General features: G+C 43.1%; 1 protein-coding gene across 2 annotated transcripts in view; it reads right to left on the bottom strand.

Annotated features, from left to right (window-relative positions):
* GALNT18 (polypeptide N-acetylgalactosaminyltransferase 18) overlaps positions 1-17311 on the bottom strand; it is a 364308-nt gene that overhangs the window by 183041 nt on the left and 163956 nt on the right. For both annotated transcript variants that reach the window (XM_066365677.1, XM_066365674.1), the window contains exon 2: positions 16402-16594. In XM_066365677.1, coding sequence (XP_066221774.1) covers positions 16402-16594 — 193 coding nt within the window. The remainder of the gene's footprint in view (positions 1-16401; positions 16595-17311) is intronic.

Raw genomic sequence — 17311 nt, 5'->3', positions numbered from 1 at the left:
ATCTGTACTCGATATGAACTGTTTGATGTTCAGAGGCAATGTGAAACCCACATTCTTTTAGGCGGAGTTTGCCAGTGCACACCCAAGGTCAAACAATTCGTTATTTTTGTGGTCAAGTGTGCTGAATCAAGTGCCATTGTAGCATAGACAGTAGCTGCAGTTGATAACTGAAAACGTGTCCAGGCTGTTTGTAAAACTAAATAATTTTTTTATTTGCAATATAACCCCTTCATGCTCATTCTATTAATTAAATATTGTTTCGATTGATTGCGATAGTTTGGATATTTATACGGTATGTAATTATATTTTTATTAAAATAATATTGTATATTAAATTTTTTTCACTCACGTTTATTCAGAAACAAATTACATAATAAAATTTTACTTAAACGAATCGTTTTTGTATTTAACATTTTTTAATTTTAATATTTCATCCAGCCCATGAAAAGTTTTCTTTCTAATCTGGCCCGGGGGCAAAAACTGTTGGCCACGCCTGTCTTAGGTCCTCTTCTAATTATCAGCATATTACTCATATCTGCTCCTCTTTTTTTATTTTATTTTATTTTATTTTTTTTAATTTTTTTTAATAGTTTTATTTAGACAATTAGTTTTAATGGGGTGACATTGGTCAACTAGAGCAGTGATTTTCAACCTTTTTAGAGCCGTGGCACATTTTTTACATTTACAATATCCTGGGGCACACCACCTACCAAAATGACACAAAATGACACTCTAACACAGTACATATTATACATATAGTTTTTTTGTTGTTTTTTTTTTCCAATATTGATGCCTTTTATTTCCTCTTCTTGTACAATTGCTATGGCTAGGATTTCTAATGCTATGTTAAACTAAAGTGGTGAAAGTGGACATCCCTATCTTGTTTTTGATCTTTTTTTTTTTTTAAATAAATTTTTATTAATGATAATGGGATGACATTAATAAATCAGGGTACATATATTCAAAGAAAACATGTCTAGGTTATTTTGTCATTAAATTATGTTGCATACCCCTCGCCCAAAGTCAGATTGTCCTCCGCCTCCCTCTATCTAGTTCTCTGTGCCCCTCCCCCTCCCCCTAACTCTCTCCCTCCCTCCCTCCCATGTCCTCCCTCCCCCCACCCCTGGTAACCACAACACTCTTGTCCATGTCTCTTAGTCTCGTTTTTATATTCCACCAATGTATGGAATCATGTAGTTCTTGTTTTTTTCTGATTTACTTATTTCACTCCGTATAACGTTATCAAGATCCCACCATTTTGCTGTAAATGATCTGATGTCATCATTTCTTATGGCTGAGTAGTATTCCATAGTGTATATGTGCCACATCTTCTTTATCCAGTCTTCTATTGAAGGGCTTTTTGGTTGTTTCCATGTCTTGGCCACTGTGAACAGTGCTGCAATGAACATGGGGCTACATGTGTCTTTACGTATCAATGTTTCTGAGGTTTTGGGGTATATACCCAGTAGAGGGATTGCTGGGTCATAAGGTAGTTCTATTTGCAGTTTTTTGAGGAACCACCATACTTTCCTCCATAATGGTTGTACTACTTTACAGTCCCACCAACAGTGGATGAGAGTTCCCTTTTCTCCGCAGCCTCTCCAACATTTGCTATTACCCGTCTTGTTGATAATAGCTAATCTAACAGGGGTGAGGTGGTATCTCATTGTAGTTTTGATTTGCATTTCTCTAATAACTAATGAAGCTGAGCATCTTTTCATATATCTGTTGGCCATTTGTATTTCTTCCTGGGAGAAGTGTCTGTTCATGTCCTCTTCCCATTTTTTTTTTTTTTATTATATAATTTTATTTTTTTAATGGGGTGACATCAATAAATCAGGATACATATATTCAAAGATAACAAGTCCAGGTTATCTTGTCGTTCAATTATGTTGCATACCCACCACCCAAAGTCAGATTGTCCTCTGTCACCTTCTATCTTGTTTTCTTTGTGCCCCTCCCCACCCCCTATCCCTCTCCCATTCCCCCCTCCCCCCCGTAACCACCACACTCTTATAAATGTCTCTTAGTTTCACTATTATGTCCCACCTACGTATGGAATAATACAGTTCCTGGTTTTTTCTGATTTACTTATTTCGCTTCGTATCATGTTATCAAGATCCCACCATTTTGCTGTAAATGTTCCGATGTCATCATTTCTTATGGCTGAGTAGTATTCCATAGTATATATGTGCCACATCTTCTTTATCCAGTCGTCTATTGATGGGCTTTTTGGTTGTTTCCATGTCCTGGCCACTGTGAACAATGCTGCAATAAACATGGGGCTGCATGTGTCTTTACGTATCAATGTTTCTGAGTTTTTGGGATATATACCCAGTAGAGGGATTGCTGGGTCATAAGGTAGTTCTATTTGCAGTTTTTTGAGGAACCACCATACTTTCTTCCATAATGGTTGTACTACTTTACATTCCCACCAACAGTGTATGAGGGTTCCTTTTTCTCCACAGCCTCTCCAACATTTGCTGTTACCTGACTTGCTAATAACAGCTAATCGAACAGGTGTGAGGTGGTATCTCATTGCCGTTTTGATTTGCATTTCTCTAATAGCTAAAGAAGATGAGCATCTTTTCATATATCTGTTGGCCATTTGTATTTCTTCCTGGGAGAAGTGTCTATTCATATCCTCTTCCCATTTTTTTATTGGATTGTTTGTTTGTTTGTTGTTGAGTTTTATGAGTTCTTTGTATATTTTGGATATTAGGCCCTTATCTGAGCTGTCGTTTGAAAAAATCATTTCCCATTTAGTTAGCTTTCTGTTTATTTTGTTATCAGTTTCTCTTGCTGAGCAAAAACTTCTTAGTCTGATGTAGTCCCATTCATTAATTTTTGCCTTCACTTCTCTTGCCATTGGAGTCAAATTCATAAAATGCTCTTTAAAACCCAGGTCCCTGAGTTGAGTACCTATGTCTTCTTCTATGTACTTTATTGTTTCAGGTCTTATGTTTAGATCTTTGATCCATTTTGAGTTAATTTTTGTACAGGGGGAGAGACTGTAGTCCAGTTTCATTCTTTTGCATGTGGCTTTCCAGTTTTCCCAGCACCATTTATTGAAGAGGCTTTCTTTTCTCCATTGTGTGTTGTTGGCCCCTTTATCAAAAATTATTTGACTATATATATGTGGTTTTATTTCTGGACTTTCTATTCTGTTCCATTGGTCTGAGTGTCTATTTTTCTGCCAATACCATGCTGTTTTGATTGTCGTGGCCCTATAATAGAGGTTGAAGTCAGGTATTGAAATGCCCCCAGCTTCATTCTTTTTCTTTAGGATTGCTTTGGCTATTCGGGGTTTTTTATAGTTCCATATAAATCTGATGATTTTTTGCTCTATTTCTTTAAAAAATGTCATTGGAAGTTTGATGGGAATTGCATTAAATTTGTATATTGCTTTGGGTAATATAGCCATCTTGATTATATTTATTCTTCCTAGCCAGGAACAAGGTATATTCTTCCATCTCATTATATCTTTTTCGATTTCCCTTAACAATGGTTTATAGTTTTCATTATATAAGTCCTTTACATTCTTTGTTATGTTTATTCCTAAGTATTTTATTTTTTTTGTTGCAATCGTGAAGGGGATTATTCTTTTGAGTTCCTTCTCAGTTGTTTCATTGTTGGCATATAAAAAAGGCTATTGACTTCTATATGTTAATTTTGTATCCTGCGACCTTACTGTATTGGCTTATTGTTTCCAGTAGTCTTTTTGTGGATTCTTTGGGGTTTTCGATGTATAGTATCATATCATCTGCAAAAAGTGATACCTTTACTTCTTCTTTTCCGATATGGATGCCTTTTATTTCTTTGTCTTGTCTGATTGCTCTGGCTAGAACCTCTAGTACCACATTAAATAAGAGTGGAGAGAGTGGACAACCCTGTCTTGTTCCTGATTTAAGGGGGAAAGCCTTCAGTTTAGTGCCATTTAATATGATGTTAGCTGATGGTTTATCATATATGGCCTTTATCATGTTGAGATATTTTCCTTCTATACCCATTTTGTTGAGAGTCTTAAACATAAAATTGTGTTGTATTTTATCGAAAGCCTTTTCTGCGTCTATTGATAAGATCATGTGGTTTTTGTTCTTTGTTTTGTTGATATGGTGTATTACATTAACCGTTTTACGTATGTTGAACCATCCTTGAGATTCTGGGATGAATCCCACTTGATCATGATGTATTATTTTTTTAATATGTTGTTGTATTCGATTTGCTAGTATTTTGTTTAGTATTTTAGCATCTGTATTCATTAGAGATATTGGTCTGTAGTTTTCTTTTTTTGTGCCATTCTTGCCTGGTTTTGGTATGAGGGTTATGTTGGCTTCGTAAAATGTGTTTGGAAGTATTGCTTCTTCTTCAATTTTTTGGAAGACTTTGAGTAGAATAGGAACCAAGTCTTCTTTGAATGTTTGATAAAATTCGCTGGTATAGCCGTCAGGGCCTGGACTTTTATTTTTGGGGAGGTTTTTAATGGTTTTTTCTATTTCTTCTCTACTGATAGGTCTGTTTAGGCTTTCTGCTTCTTCTTGACTCAGTCTAGGAAGGTTGTATTTTTCTAGGAATTTATCCATTTCTTCTAGGTTGTTGAATTTAGTAGCATAAAGTTTTTCATAGTATTCTACAATAATTCTTTGTATATCTACGGTGTCCGTGGTGATTTCTCCTCTTTCATTTTGGATTTTGTTTATATGAGTTCTTTCTCTTTTTTCCTTGGTAAGTCTTGCCAAGGGTTTGTCAATTTTTTTGATCTTTTCAAAGAACCAGCTCCTTGTTCTATTAATTTTTTCTATAGTTTTTCTGTTCTCTAATTCATTTATTTCTGCTCTGATTTTTATTATCTCCTTTCTTCGGCTGGTTTTGGGTTGTCTTTGTTCTTCTTTTTCTAGTCCCTTAAGGTGGGAAGTTAAGTGGTTCACTTGGGCTCTCTCTTGTTTGTTCATATATGCCTGAAGTGATATGAACTTCCCTCTTATCACTGCTTTTACTGCATCCCATAGATTCTGATATGTCGTATTGTCATTTTCATTAGTCTGTATATATCTTTTGATCTCTGCACTTATTTCTTCTTTGACCCATTCATTTTTTAAAAGTATGTGGTTTAGTTTCCACATTTTTGTGGGATTTTTTTCCTCTTTTTTGCAGTTGAATTCTAGTTTCAAGGCTTTATGATCAGAAAATATGCTTGGTACAACTTCAATTTTTCTGAATTTGCTGATGTTGTTTTTGTGGCCCAACATATGGTCAATTCTTGAGAATGATCCATGTACACTGGAGAAAAATGTATACTCAGTCACTTTGGGATGAAATGTCCTGTAGATGTCTATCATATCCAGGTGCTCTAGTGTTTTGTTTAAGGCCACTATGTCTTTGTTGATTCTCTGTTTGGATGACCGATGTAGAGCCGTCAGCGGTGTATTGAGGTCTCCAAGTATGATTGTATTTTTGTCAGTTTTTGTTTTAAGATCAATAAGTAGCTGTCTTATATATTTTGGTGCTCCTTGGTTTGGTGCATATATATTAAGAATTGTTATGTCTTCTTGATTCAGTGTCCCCTTAGCCATTATGAAATGGCCATTTTTGTCTCTGAGTACTTTTCCTGTCTTGTAGTCAGCATTATCCGATATGAGTATTGCTACACCTGCTTTTTTTTGGATGTTATTTGCTTGGAGTATTGTTTTCCAGCCTTTCACTTTGAATTTGTTTTTATCCTTGTTACTTAGATGAGTTTCCTGTAGGCAGCATACAGTTGGATTTTCTTTTTTAATCCATTCTGCTACTCTGTGCCTTTTTATTGGTGAGTTTAATCCGTTTACATTTAGTGTAATTATTGATACTTGTGAGTTCCCTATTGCCACTTTATATCTTGCTTTCTGTTAGTTTTGTGTCTTGTTTGATCCTTCTCTTTTGTTTTTCTATCTTTTGTTTTTATTTGGTTGTATTCCATACATCTTTCCACTGTTGCTATCTTTTTTATCTCATGTGCTTCTGTGGTGGTTTTTTCAATGGTGGTTACCTTTGAATAATGAAAAGGGTCCCTACCCTGTTCATTGTAGCAAACTATTTTGTGAGTACTTTTGCACTCCATCGTCCTTTGCTACTGTTAATCTCCATCTTCTCCCCCCCTTTCTTTTTGTTGTTGTCACAGTTTAAATTTGGTTTTATTGTGTTCTTCTTGGAGCTTTTACTTGTGGCTCTGTTTTTTTTTGTTCTTTGTATCTGATTGGAGAACCCCCTTTAGTAATTCCTGGAGTGGGGGTTTTCTGATGATAAATTCCCTCATCTTTTCTGTATCTGTGAATGTTTTTATTTCTCCTTCATATTTGAAGGATAGCTTTGATGGGTATAGTATTCGTGGCTGAAAGTTCCTCTCTTTCAGGACTTTAAATATTGGGGTCCACTCTCTTCTAGCTTGTAGAGTTTCTGCTGAGAAATCTGATGATAATCTAATGGGCCTTCCTTTATATGTTGTATTCTTCTTTTCCCTAGCTGCCTTGAGAATTTTTTCTTTGCTGTTGGTTTGTGTCAATTTCATTATGATATGCCTTGGAGTAGGTTTGTTGGGGTTAAGAAAACTTGGAGTTCTGTTTGCTTCTTGAACTTGAGGCTTTAGTTCTTTCCAAAGGCTTGGGAAGTTCTCATCTATTATTTGTTTGAGTATGTTCTCCATTCCATTTTCTCTCTCTTCTCCCTCTGATATACCTATTATTCTTATGTTATTCTTTTTGATGGAGTCAGATAATTCTTGTAGGGCTATCTCATTTTTTTTAATTTTTGAGTCTCTTTCTTCTTCTCTCTGTTGTGCCTCAAGTTGCTTGTCTTCTATTTCACTAATCCTCTCTTCTATCTGACCTGTTCTATTAGCTAAGCTTGTTACTTCGTTTTTCAGCTCGTGAATTGAGTTTTTCATCTCTGTTTGATTTGTTTTTATAGTTTCAATTTCCTTGGACATATATTCTTTGTGTTCATTGAGTTGTTTTCTGAGCTCCCTAAATTGCCTTTCTGTGTTTTCTTGTATATCTCGGAGGATTTTTAGGATTTCTATCTTGAATTCTCTGTCATTTAGCTCCAAGGTTTCCAATATATTAAATTTTTTCTCCATAGATTTTTCCTCATCTAGCTGTGTTACCTCTCTTTCTTTTGTATCCATGATATTCGATTTTCTCTTCCTTAATGGCATCTGAGGGTGGTTTTGTTGATAGTATTAATGAGATTTAATAAAGAATAAAAAGTTTAAAAAAATAATAAAAAAAATCGAAGAGTTGTTTTTTTTTAAAAAAAATTAATAATGAAATAAAGAAAAATAAAATAAAATAAAAATTTTAAAAAAAAAAAAAAAGGAAATTATTCCCCCCCTCCTTTTTTCCTCTCCTCTCCTCTCCCCTCTTTCTTGATAAAATCTTGTGGTGGACTGTGAATTATAACAAACAATGCCTGTGATGGAGGGCCTGAATTGGGGAAAAGTAATAAAGGGGCAAAAAAAAAAAAAAAAAAAAAAAAAAAAAAGAAAAAAGAAAAAAAAGAGCGTATGGACCCACAAAAAGCAAATAAGGAAAAAATTTGGGTCAAGAATAAAATGATTTGCTTTTAGGTGTTGGTTGTCTAAGAGTTATGATGAGAGGATTAAGAGGAAAACGGAAAAATGGGGGGACAAATTAAAAAATTACTATTGTATTTAGTGGAACAAGAACTAGATAATATGGAGAGCCAGGGATGGGAGCACTGCTAGTGAGTTACAAAGGTGAAGTAAAAACCCCCCAAAATGCCACAAACATAAGTTTGAGTCCCAGATAAGATAATTTGTTTGTTATTGAGGTTTGAATGAGAGGAGATGTAAAGGAGAAAGGAAGAAACTAATATAGAGGGAGAAAAGAAAGAGAGAGAGAGAGAAAAAAAGAGGGAACCACTAAAAGAAGAAAAAAGAAAGGAGAGAGAGAGAGAGAGAGAGTTAAGGGTTTTGGAGTGCAACCCTCATAGAGAGAAAGGAAGAGAAGAGAAAAGATAATGGGAGATGTAACACTTATGGGTAGTGTAGTTCAAGGAGAGGAGAGAGTAAGACCGGTAGAGAGTTAATCGGCCAAATTGGAGGAGGAAAAAAAAAGTATCAAGAATGAAGATAAGAGAAACAAACGAACAAATATAATAAAATGGGATAGGTTATAAAGTCTGCAGATTATTCTTGATTTTGAGAGGTTATCTTCTTGCTTTTTCTTTTCTCTCCCTCTTCCTGGTCGGTGACTCTGTACCCCGGGTTTTGCCCCTTTGCCACGCTCAGGTGGAGGTTTGCAGTTGATAAGTCTCTATGGCAATGTCATGTATTGTGCTTTAGTCTCATTGGCAGTCGAGGCTATTAGCATTTATAGGCTCCGACAGTGAGAGAGTCCGTGTTCCTGGAGCCTTTCTCCTAGTCTTTCCTTCCTCAATTAGTAGCCTGATAATCCAGCTATGGGGTTGCTGCTGCCTCTGCCTGGATAGTAAGAGGCTCAAAGAGCTGGCAACTCCCCACTCTATTTCCACTCAGCACAGGGCTCTGGGTAAGGCTCAGTCAGTCAGAGCTGCTAGCATAATCAGGCGGGCTTTCCGGCCATTCAAAGACCTCTGTCTCTGCCACTCTGTCCGGTAACACAAGCGGGCGCCCACTTCTGGGGCGCTTGGAGGAAACTCTCACTCACTGGCTGCGCGCGCAGACCAGGATATCCGGCCAGCAGTCTCACGCTCTGAGTGAAACCCCAACCGCAGGGAAAAGTTGCAGCGTTGGAACTGAGTCTCGCTCCGTCCCCGTGCGCGGCTTTTGCAAGGCGCTGGGGCGGCCCGAGATTCCGCTTTGGCCCACACAAAGGCCCCTGACTCTGCCCCTCTGTGCGATAACACGGGCGCGCACTGCCAAGGCACTCGGAGGAATTGCTCACTCCTTATCTGCGCACGCAAACCAGGATATGAGGCCGGCCGCGTTTCCCTCTGAGTGAAACACCCAGCAGCACGAAAAATCTCCACCGTTGGAATTAGTTCTCACTCCCTCCCGTGCGTGGCTTTCCCAGGGCGCTGGGGCTGCCCAGAGACTCTGCCCTCGGCCCACAGAAAGGCCTCTGACCCTGCCTCTCCGTGGGGCAACACGGGCACTCACTTCCGGGGCTTAGGAAGAAATCTCTCGCCCACTAACTGCGCACCAACCAGGAGACCGGGTAAAATGTCCGCGCCGCTTGTCTTTCTTTGTTTGGGTTTGGCGCGAGTGTTAGCTTGTATTGCCCGGGTTGCCACAGGATCAGATTTTCCTTGGCTTGGATCTCCGTGCCACAGCCTGGTTCGGCCGTTTGTGTCGCGGCCTGGATGTATTCACCCCCTTTGCCCGCCTCAGTTTCTATATTCACAGTTACCAGAGAAAGCCGCCCTGTTTAGGTTAGTGAGGAAGGCGGAGCATTTCTTACTCCCTATTTCCTTCTGGGTTTGGTTATATATTTAGCCAATTTTTCACTCAATTATACCTTTGGGTGTGTTGTGAAGCATCTGGAAGCTCCAAGTATAGATTTTTCTGTTTCTGGTTGAAGATCTTGTTGAGTTTTGGGGGAGATTTATCGGTATCGCTTCCTACCCTGCCATTACTCTGACGTCATCTCCCTGCTTCTCTTTTTTTAAATTCTTACAGGACGGCATCCGCGAAGTTTCTCGAGTCACAGTTAGACAGATGCTCCTACACCCATATACGTGACTCCGCTCAGAACCACCACCTTCCGACCTCCTTTCCCCATGATGCCTCTAACCAGCAGCAAGTAGCCAGATGAATAACGGCGCCCCTATCTAACATAAAAGGTCGGAATGTGAGGTCGGTTGGCAATGGGGGAAGGTCACGTGAGGAACCAGGCCCGGGAACTTTGGCTGGAACCGCCAAAAAGAAATGGCCTGGAGCCTTTTGAAAAAGAACAACTGACTGTCAGCCAATGAAATTTTGCCACGTCATATCAACCCGAACACCCTACCAACACTATAAATTACCCCTGGGTGGGGTAGGCGGCACAACTTCTCTGGCCTGTTTTGCAGACCAGAGAACCTCATGTGGGATGCGCTCTACTAAATAAAGCTTTTGCTATTCCACACTTGATGGCTATGCCCTTCTTTCTTCCTTGGTGGGGAAAATACCTTACACTGTCTGTAAAAAAATAAAAAAAAGTCATGTTCTGGCTATTGTGGAACTGGTGGTCACTCACATGTCATCTGCCTGTCACTAGGGTGGGAGGCCCACACCTTTACCTCCCCACCCCCAGATGGAAAGCTTGCTTTAACCTCCACCCCCATGATTGTCTGTTGGGAAAACAAGTGTGTTAGGCTTGCTCACTTGTACTTTGCCTGATTGGTGCATGAGCACGGGGCAGCACCACGTGTGTATAGTCTATGTAAGGCTGTGGGTGCTTGCCCTCTGAGCGGCAGATTGTAGATTGCAAGGTTACCTGCCCCATTGGAAGAGGCCATTTTCTTTTTTTCTATTGTTTGCCGGGAAGGGGTTTTTGCCCTGGCCTGTTTGTTCATCAGCCCTGAGAGAAAGAAGTAGTTTTCCCTACCTGCTTGCTTGTTCACTGTTGCAAGACTCTAATAAATGGAATGACTCACCATTTTCCAGTTCTGCAGTTTCTCTACCGTCTGCCCGAATCCAATGTGGACCTGCCTGGACTCGGCCACCCTCCTTACATTGTCCTTCTCCACAATCACAACCCATCTTCTCAAACCCACTAACCTCCCAAAAGATGTCTCCTCCATCCTCCCTCTTCATCTCTCAGGCAAAAGACTTCCCTGATCTTTTTCTCACACCTCCACTTCAAAACAAAACAAAAAAAGTGATGTTTAATTTACATGCAAAAAATGCACAGAGCTGAAGTACACAGTGTGATGTGTTTTTGACAAATGTATATACCTATGTATTCCACAAGTCAATCAAGACTTGTTTCCCTTTTCTCCTTTGGCTCCTGGGAGGTTACTTTGGTGCCTACAGATAAGGAGGAGGAGGGACACTGGGAGCAGGAACGATTGGAGCTTGCACTTGGAGACGTGAGCAACAAAGCCAAGTCCGGCCAGGCTGAGATGTGGCTTTTCTCCCCTTCCATCCTGAGGTCTTGGTGTCTTCCCAACTCCAGAGGTGAGCAGGCAAACCCCCTCCCAGATCTGGCAACGTTTCTCAGGGACTAAGAGCCTGGAGGATCACCAGCAAAACAGCCAACGTCTTACCTCCCAGAGTATTCCCACCTGGATGGCCAGAGGGCCTTGTTACAACAACAAAGGGAGAGTAAATGGCGTGTTGATTTCCCCAAAAGAAATGTGTCCTGGTGCATAGAGGACGTTTGTCCTCTCTCTGCCCAAAGAGCCCAGATGAGGCTGAAAAACCGCTGCACTTCTTGTTCCCCTGACCTTCCTCTTCCAGGGGAGGGCAGTCAAATCGGAGAAGGGAGGCTCCCAGCAGACACAGCTGTCCAGGCGCCATCTCCCCACCGCAGAGGCCACCGCAGGACAGGCTCCCGTGCCCCGTCAAGTCCAGCCTCTGACCTCCTGAGAACCTGCAAGGACGACTCCCCCCCGAGGAGGAGGCCAGGAGATCGTCACTCTCCCAACACCCTGCCCTCTGGGTTCCCAGGCAGCGTCAGCTCCTTGAAGTTTCCCTGGCTGATGCTTTATTTGGTGCCTGGCACATACTAGGTGCTAAACAAATATTGGATGAATAAATTAACAAAGGCTAGAAACCAGTTGGATGGACATTTTTCCTTCTGGTTATGTTTTGGGCACTGAGCACAGTTCAGTCCCCTCTCAGGTGACAAGGTGAGTTCTCTTTCAGCACCAAGAAAGAAAGGGACAAAATAAGGAACTAGCCAAAAAAAAAAAAAAGGGGGGGGGGACTGGCCAGAGATGAGGAGAAAAAGGATGGGGCAGGATTCAGAGCACCCACTTTCTGAGTCAGGAATAAAGCCAAGCATGATGTCAGGGTTAGAACCTGGAAGAGCAAAGCCAAGAATACAGAGAGCAAAGTGCAGATCCCAACGACACCTCCAGGGGCAGACGTCCCCAAGGATAAAGGAAGGTAACAAGAGGGAAAGGCACAGGCACTAAGACAGAAGCAAGATCCGCCTGGCATGACTCTGCTGGAGACCAGCCTTTAGTGTGGGGCTTCTACTCCAGAGGCTCCCTCAGCCCCACCCACCTTGCTCCAAATCCCAGCATGAGCTGTAGCCAGGCATCTCTCTCCACCTAGACAACGGGCTTGATGTTCACTCAAACAATTTTCCCAACACTTAGAGACAGACCTCTCTGACCCAGACGAACTAATCAACTTTGTGCTATATACTGTTAGAGTGGCCATCCACCCCCCTCCCCCAGACCCCATGAGAATGACACAAGTGGACACCTGAAGGCAGCCAAACACTGTGACGGTTCCAAGCACAAATTCCTTTCCAGACTGCCTGGGTTCAAACTCCAGTTCTGCCATCTAGTGACTTTAAGCAGATTATATAATCTCTCTGTACCTCAGCTTCCTATTCTGTAAAATACAGATTAATAATACCACTGTGAAATTATAAGAAATAAATATATTCGTCTGCTGCTAGTTCCTGCTAAAATTTCATCCCGGTTCCCGACACAGCTCCTAACACCTTTGAGTATATTTTGATCTAATGAGGTGAGTCTTGGTGGGATCCCAAATGAGTGCTGGTTACTAGAAAGATCAAGCCATGGTTAGAAATTTGGAATTCTCAGCCCTACTCCCTTAACCTTGGGCAAGAGGGGTGGGGCTGGAAAAGGAATCAGTAATCAATCATGCCTATGTGATGAAGCACCCATAAAAATCCCTAAAGTACGGGATTCAGAGAGCTTCTGGTGGGGGGAACACATCCACTTCCTGGGAGAGTGACACACCCCAAGTTCCCAGGGACAGACGCTCCTGCACTCGGGGTCCTATGTATCTCTTCACTGGGCTGTTCATCTGTATCCTTATCATGTGCTTTACAATAAACTGGTAAATAAGTAAATGTTTCCTTGAGTTCTGTGAGCCATTCTAGCAAATTAGTGAACCCAAGGAGGGGGTGGGTGTGGGAACCCTAATTTATAGTCAGTTGGTCAAAGGACAGATGCCAGTGACAACCTTGGACTTGTACTGTCATCTGAAGCGGGGGGCAGCCTGGGAGGACTGAGCCCTTAGCTGGCGGGATCTGTTGCTAACGACAGACAGATAGTGTCAAAACTGAATTGAATTGTGGGATATCCAGCTGTTGCCAGAGAGTTGGTTGGTGTGGAAAAAAGAAAAAACAACCTTACATCTCTGGGGCCAGAAGTGTTATGAGTGTGAGAATAAGGAAAACAGTAAAGGAAACTGCATTTTTCTAGGCAAGTGTCAGTTCCAGAAGGTTACTGTGAGGAGTCAAAGAGTTAATATAACTAAGATGCCAAATGTGTTCCGGAAAACGTGGCTGTGGCTCGTGCGCTATAAATGTTTGCCGGTGTACTTTAAAGAGGATGATAATAGAAGATATTGAAAAGATGTTTCCAAAATGAGTTCTACAGGATAAGCCAAGCAATGGCCTTGTTACAAAGCAGGAATGTTTTTGTGGAAATTAACAGACAAAGAGAGGCGCTGTTTTACTTACGCACCTATTTGTCTGGAGTGGTCCCCGATAGCTCTGGCTCGGAGGCTGCACACAGAGTACTTGTGCAGAGAGAAACTGCGCTGTTAAAGCCATTGAGCGAGCCCTGGTGGAGGGGCAGGCGAGCTCGGCTCTGCTTCTTATCAGAGATCCGTTCTTCCAGCCATAAAAAGGGGCTGACAAAAGTCACCTTGCCCCACAGGGGAGGGATGGAAGCTTCATAAACCGAAGCTCTGTACAGAGGGAAAGTCTTTTTCTTAGGATTACTGCTCCTTTCCAGTGGCTCAGGAGGAGACTGCAGAATCTGGCCACCTGGAGTCCTTCAGAAACCCTTTCCCTGCACACTCGGGAAGTCTACGCTGCCTCTGAAAACGCTTCCCATCAGAGGAGGATGCGTCTTCCAGGGAGCCCTGCCCTCTGAGAAAGGCCACACGGCCTCGGTCCCCATCACCTTCCGACTCCTGTGGAGGTGGAGAGAAATGACCTGCAGGGCGGCTCTCTCAACGAAGGGTGAAGGTGTGACCTCAGACATCCCTGTCTCTTTCTGCTCCTCGGCTTCCATGAGGCTGGGGTGGGAAGGACACACCAGCTCCTTCGCTACCTTCATTGCAGGTTGGTGCGGTCCAGATGGGAAGGGCATTCCCAACAAGTCAAGCCCTATGTAAAATACCCATCGTTGTTAGAGCCATGCTATAGCTTGTAATATCCACCCTTTCCTTAGCTTCCTTCTTATTTCCCCTTTAATTTGGAACAGGCGTGTATTGAGCTGGGCCTATGTTTAGCGTCAGAGCTAGCTGCCAAGTCCGCAGCTTCTGTGCTGGCTAAGGTCATGGCCAAGACCCCTGCAGGAATTCTGGGGCCCCAGCTCCTCTTGAGAAACCTTTCTCCAGAGGCTCTAGGTTTTGCCTTCATCAGATCTGCTCTCCCCCAGCTCCAGCTCTGGTCTCTGAAGCACTTTCAGCGGGCTGAGACCCTATGACACCAGTTGAAGTCACCTTCAGGATGTTTCCATCATCCAACCCCCTCTCAGCACCTGCCCCACTGATGTCACAGTCCAAAACACCCCCCCTCTCACCTGGATTTCTGCCGGAGCTTCCTAACTGGGCTCCCTGCTTCCACCCCAGGCCCTTCAGTCTGTCTCAGCACTGCAGCCAGACGGGCCTTTGAAAAGGACAACCAAAGCACATTATTAATGTGCTCAAGCTCTTTCTATGGACCCCTGTCAAACAGAGGGAAAGCCACACACCTAGCAGCTGCCTACAAAGCCCTTCTCTGCAATTCTCAACTAAGAATGTACATTGGATCACCGGAGAACTGTAAACAATACGGGTACTGCGTGCCAACTCTGGAAGCTCTTATGTAATTGGCCTGGGTGTAGCTCCGGCATCAGGATTATTTTAAAGCTCCTGGATGAGTCACATGTGCAGCCAAAACTGAGGACCATTGCCCTACTTGATATGCCTGTTGCTCTCTAACCTCATCTCTACCTCTGCCTTCTTGCTTGCTCTGTTCTAGCCACATGAGCTTCCTTCCTCTTCTTCAAACATGCCAAACACACTTCTACCTCAGGACCTTGGCACTTGCTGGTCTCTCTGCCTAGAAAGCTTTCCCCCCCCCCAGATAGTCACAGGACTTGCTTCCTTATCTCTTGGTCTTTGCTCCAATGTCCCCTTCTTAGCGAGGTCTTTTTTGACCACTTCATTAAAAATTCCACCCCTTCTCCTATTCCAGGCTCTCCCTATCTCTCTTTCCCACTTGATGTTTCTCCAGAGCATTTGCTGCCATCTGACATGCTACATAGTCGACCTCTTTATTCTGTTTACTCTCTGTCCTCCCCCAACTGGAAAGCAAGCTCCATGAGGGCATGGATTCCCGCGGTTCTGTTCACTGCTCTGTCCCTGTGCCTAGACTAGGCTGGCATACAGTAAGTGCTCAATAAATGTCCTTTAAATGAATATATGCTCTTCTCTTCCCTTGTAGGTCCTCAGATGCCCTTTCATCCTTAGCGCCCAGCCAGATCCTCCCTAGGCCAGGAAAAACCATGCCCACTTATATAGTCACAGCAAAGGCTCCGTAAGTGTCTCCAGAACTGAACTCTCCTCCCCCAAAGAACAGAGCCTCCAAAACCCAGCAGCACGATTTTTCCTGAAAACTCCAGATATAAGCTCACTGTGGTTTGCAGCTTTAAGACAATTTTTACAATAAGGAGAAAGAGGGGAAGGGAAGGTGCAGAAGGAGCTCAAAAAAGTTAATGAGATTTCCTCAGCTGTGGTACGTGCCACATTTTTAATAATTAGGAGTAATAAAAATTCTAACCGAACCTTAAAAGAACATCTTCTGTAACAAAGAGAGAAGTTGAGACAGACTTCTCTGTCGGGTGTAATGACTTGTTAGCCCCAGAAGATGAATGTACTATAAAAAAAACCAACTAATTTACAGAAAAAAATAATTGTTCATAAAAATGCAACTAATTGGGTTAAAATAACTTATTAACAGGAATGCTAGATGATTCTAGTGCCCTCAGGAGAAAATTAGGTTATTAATCCTCAAAATCTCAAATGGAAGAAAGCCTTCCCCTTGTTTAGCAGCTGGAGAAACTGAGGCTGGGGGAGGAGAAGGGGCAGAATGACTTGCCCAATGCTGCCCAAGAGGACAGACCCTGGCTGAAGTAAGGAAGAGGCCCAGGAGCCCAAATGTCCAGGACTAGCTCTGTCCCCAGCACTGTGACCTCGTCTCCCCACAGGCAGGTCAACAAGAGCCCAGCCACTGACTCTGCTCACCCACTGGGTCTGAGGTCAGGCAGGGGCCGGTCGAGGGGCAGGCGGTCACTGAGATAGGCGTTGTAGCCGTAGTACTGGAACTGCTTCAGGGCCATGCGCCGGCCTTCGGGGCTGAGCTCTTGGCCCCAGTGTGCAAACAGAGAGGAGTCCGTGAAGGGCTCAGCCTCGGCCTCCTCAGGCTTGGCGGGAGCCTCTGGAGAAAGAAGGGATAAGGAGACAGTGGGTCAGAGTGCACCCTGGCATATGCCTTGACAACCCCTGGCCCTTCCTCACTATTGCTTTGGGTAAAACAACCTTAGCCCCATGTTTGCGGGTAAGAGGAGCGGAGACTGAAACCTTCCTGCTTCTTCAAACTCATTTATCCATCTACCCGTTCATTCCTCCACGCAATAATTACTTGGCTTCAAGGATATAGAAATATACCCACCTGGGTCTACTGAGAAGTGAATGGATGTGACCCTGATGTCCCATGGCTTCAAGTCAGAACCCCCTCTTCCCCAGTCTGCTTCCCTGCCAGAGATGCTGGTCCCAGTCCTAGAATGGGTTTCTGCTTCCCTTTCCCCAGACGGTACCCTCACACTTCCCCCCACTCCCAGCCAGTCCTGAGCCTGCCCCACACCCAAGTCCCCTAACTAGAGGTCTGCTCCCTTGCCCAGCTCTCACCGCCCACCTCCTTCTCTACTGTCTGGCCCTGCTGTGAGTTGCCTGGCCCCCCACATGACATTCACCTGGCTACAAGGACCCCCGACCAGACTGCCTCCTGCTGCTCCCAGACTCTGCCCACCAGAATAAGAAATCAGTGGCACAGGGGATGCCCAATCCATCCCCAGTGTTCCACACATGCTGGGCCCTGCTTGTTGGACCCCTGATAGACTTTGTGGGGACTGTCCCTCTACCGGTTAAGAAGAGC

Source organism: Saccopteryx leptura, chromosome 1, assembly GCF_036850995.1.
Source record: "Saccopteryx leptura isolate mSacLep1 chromosome 1, mSacLep1_pri_phased_curated, whole genome shotgun sequence".
NCBI lineage: Eukaryota > Metazoa > Chordata > Mammalia > Chiroptera > Emballonuridae > Saccopteryx > Saccopteryx leptura.
This window is presented reverse-complemented; position numbering and strand designations above follow the sequence as displayed.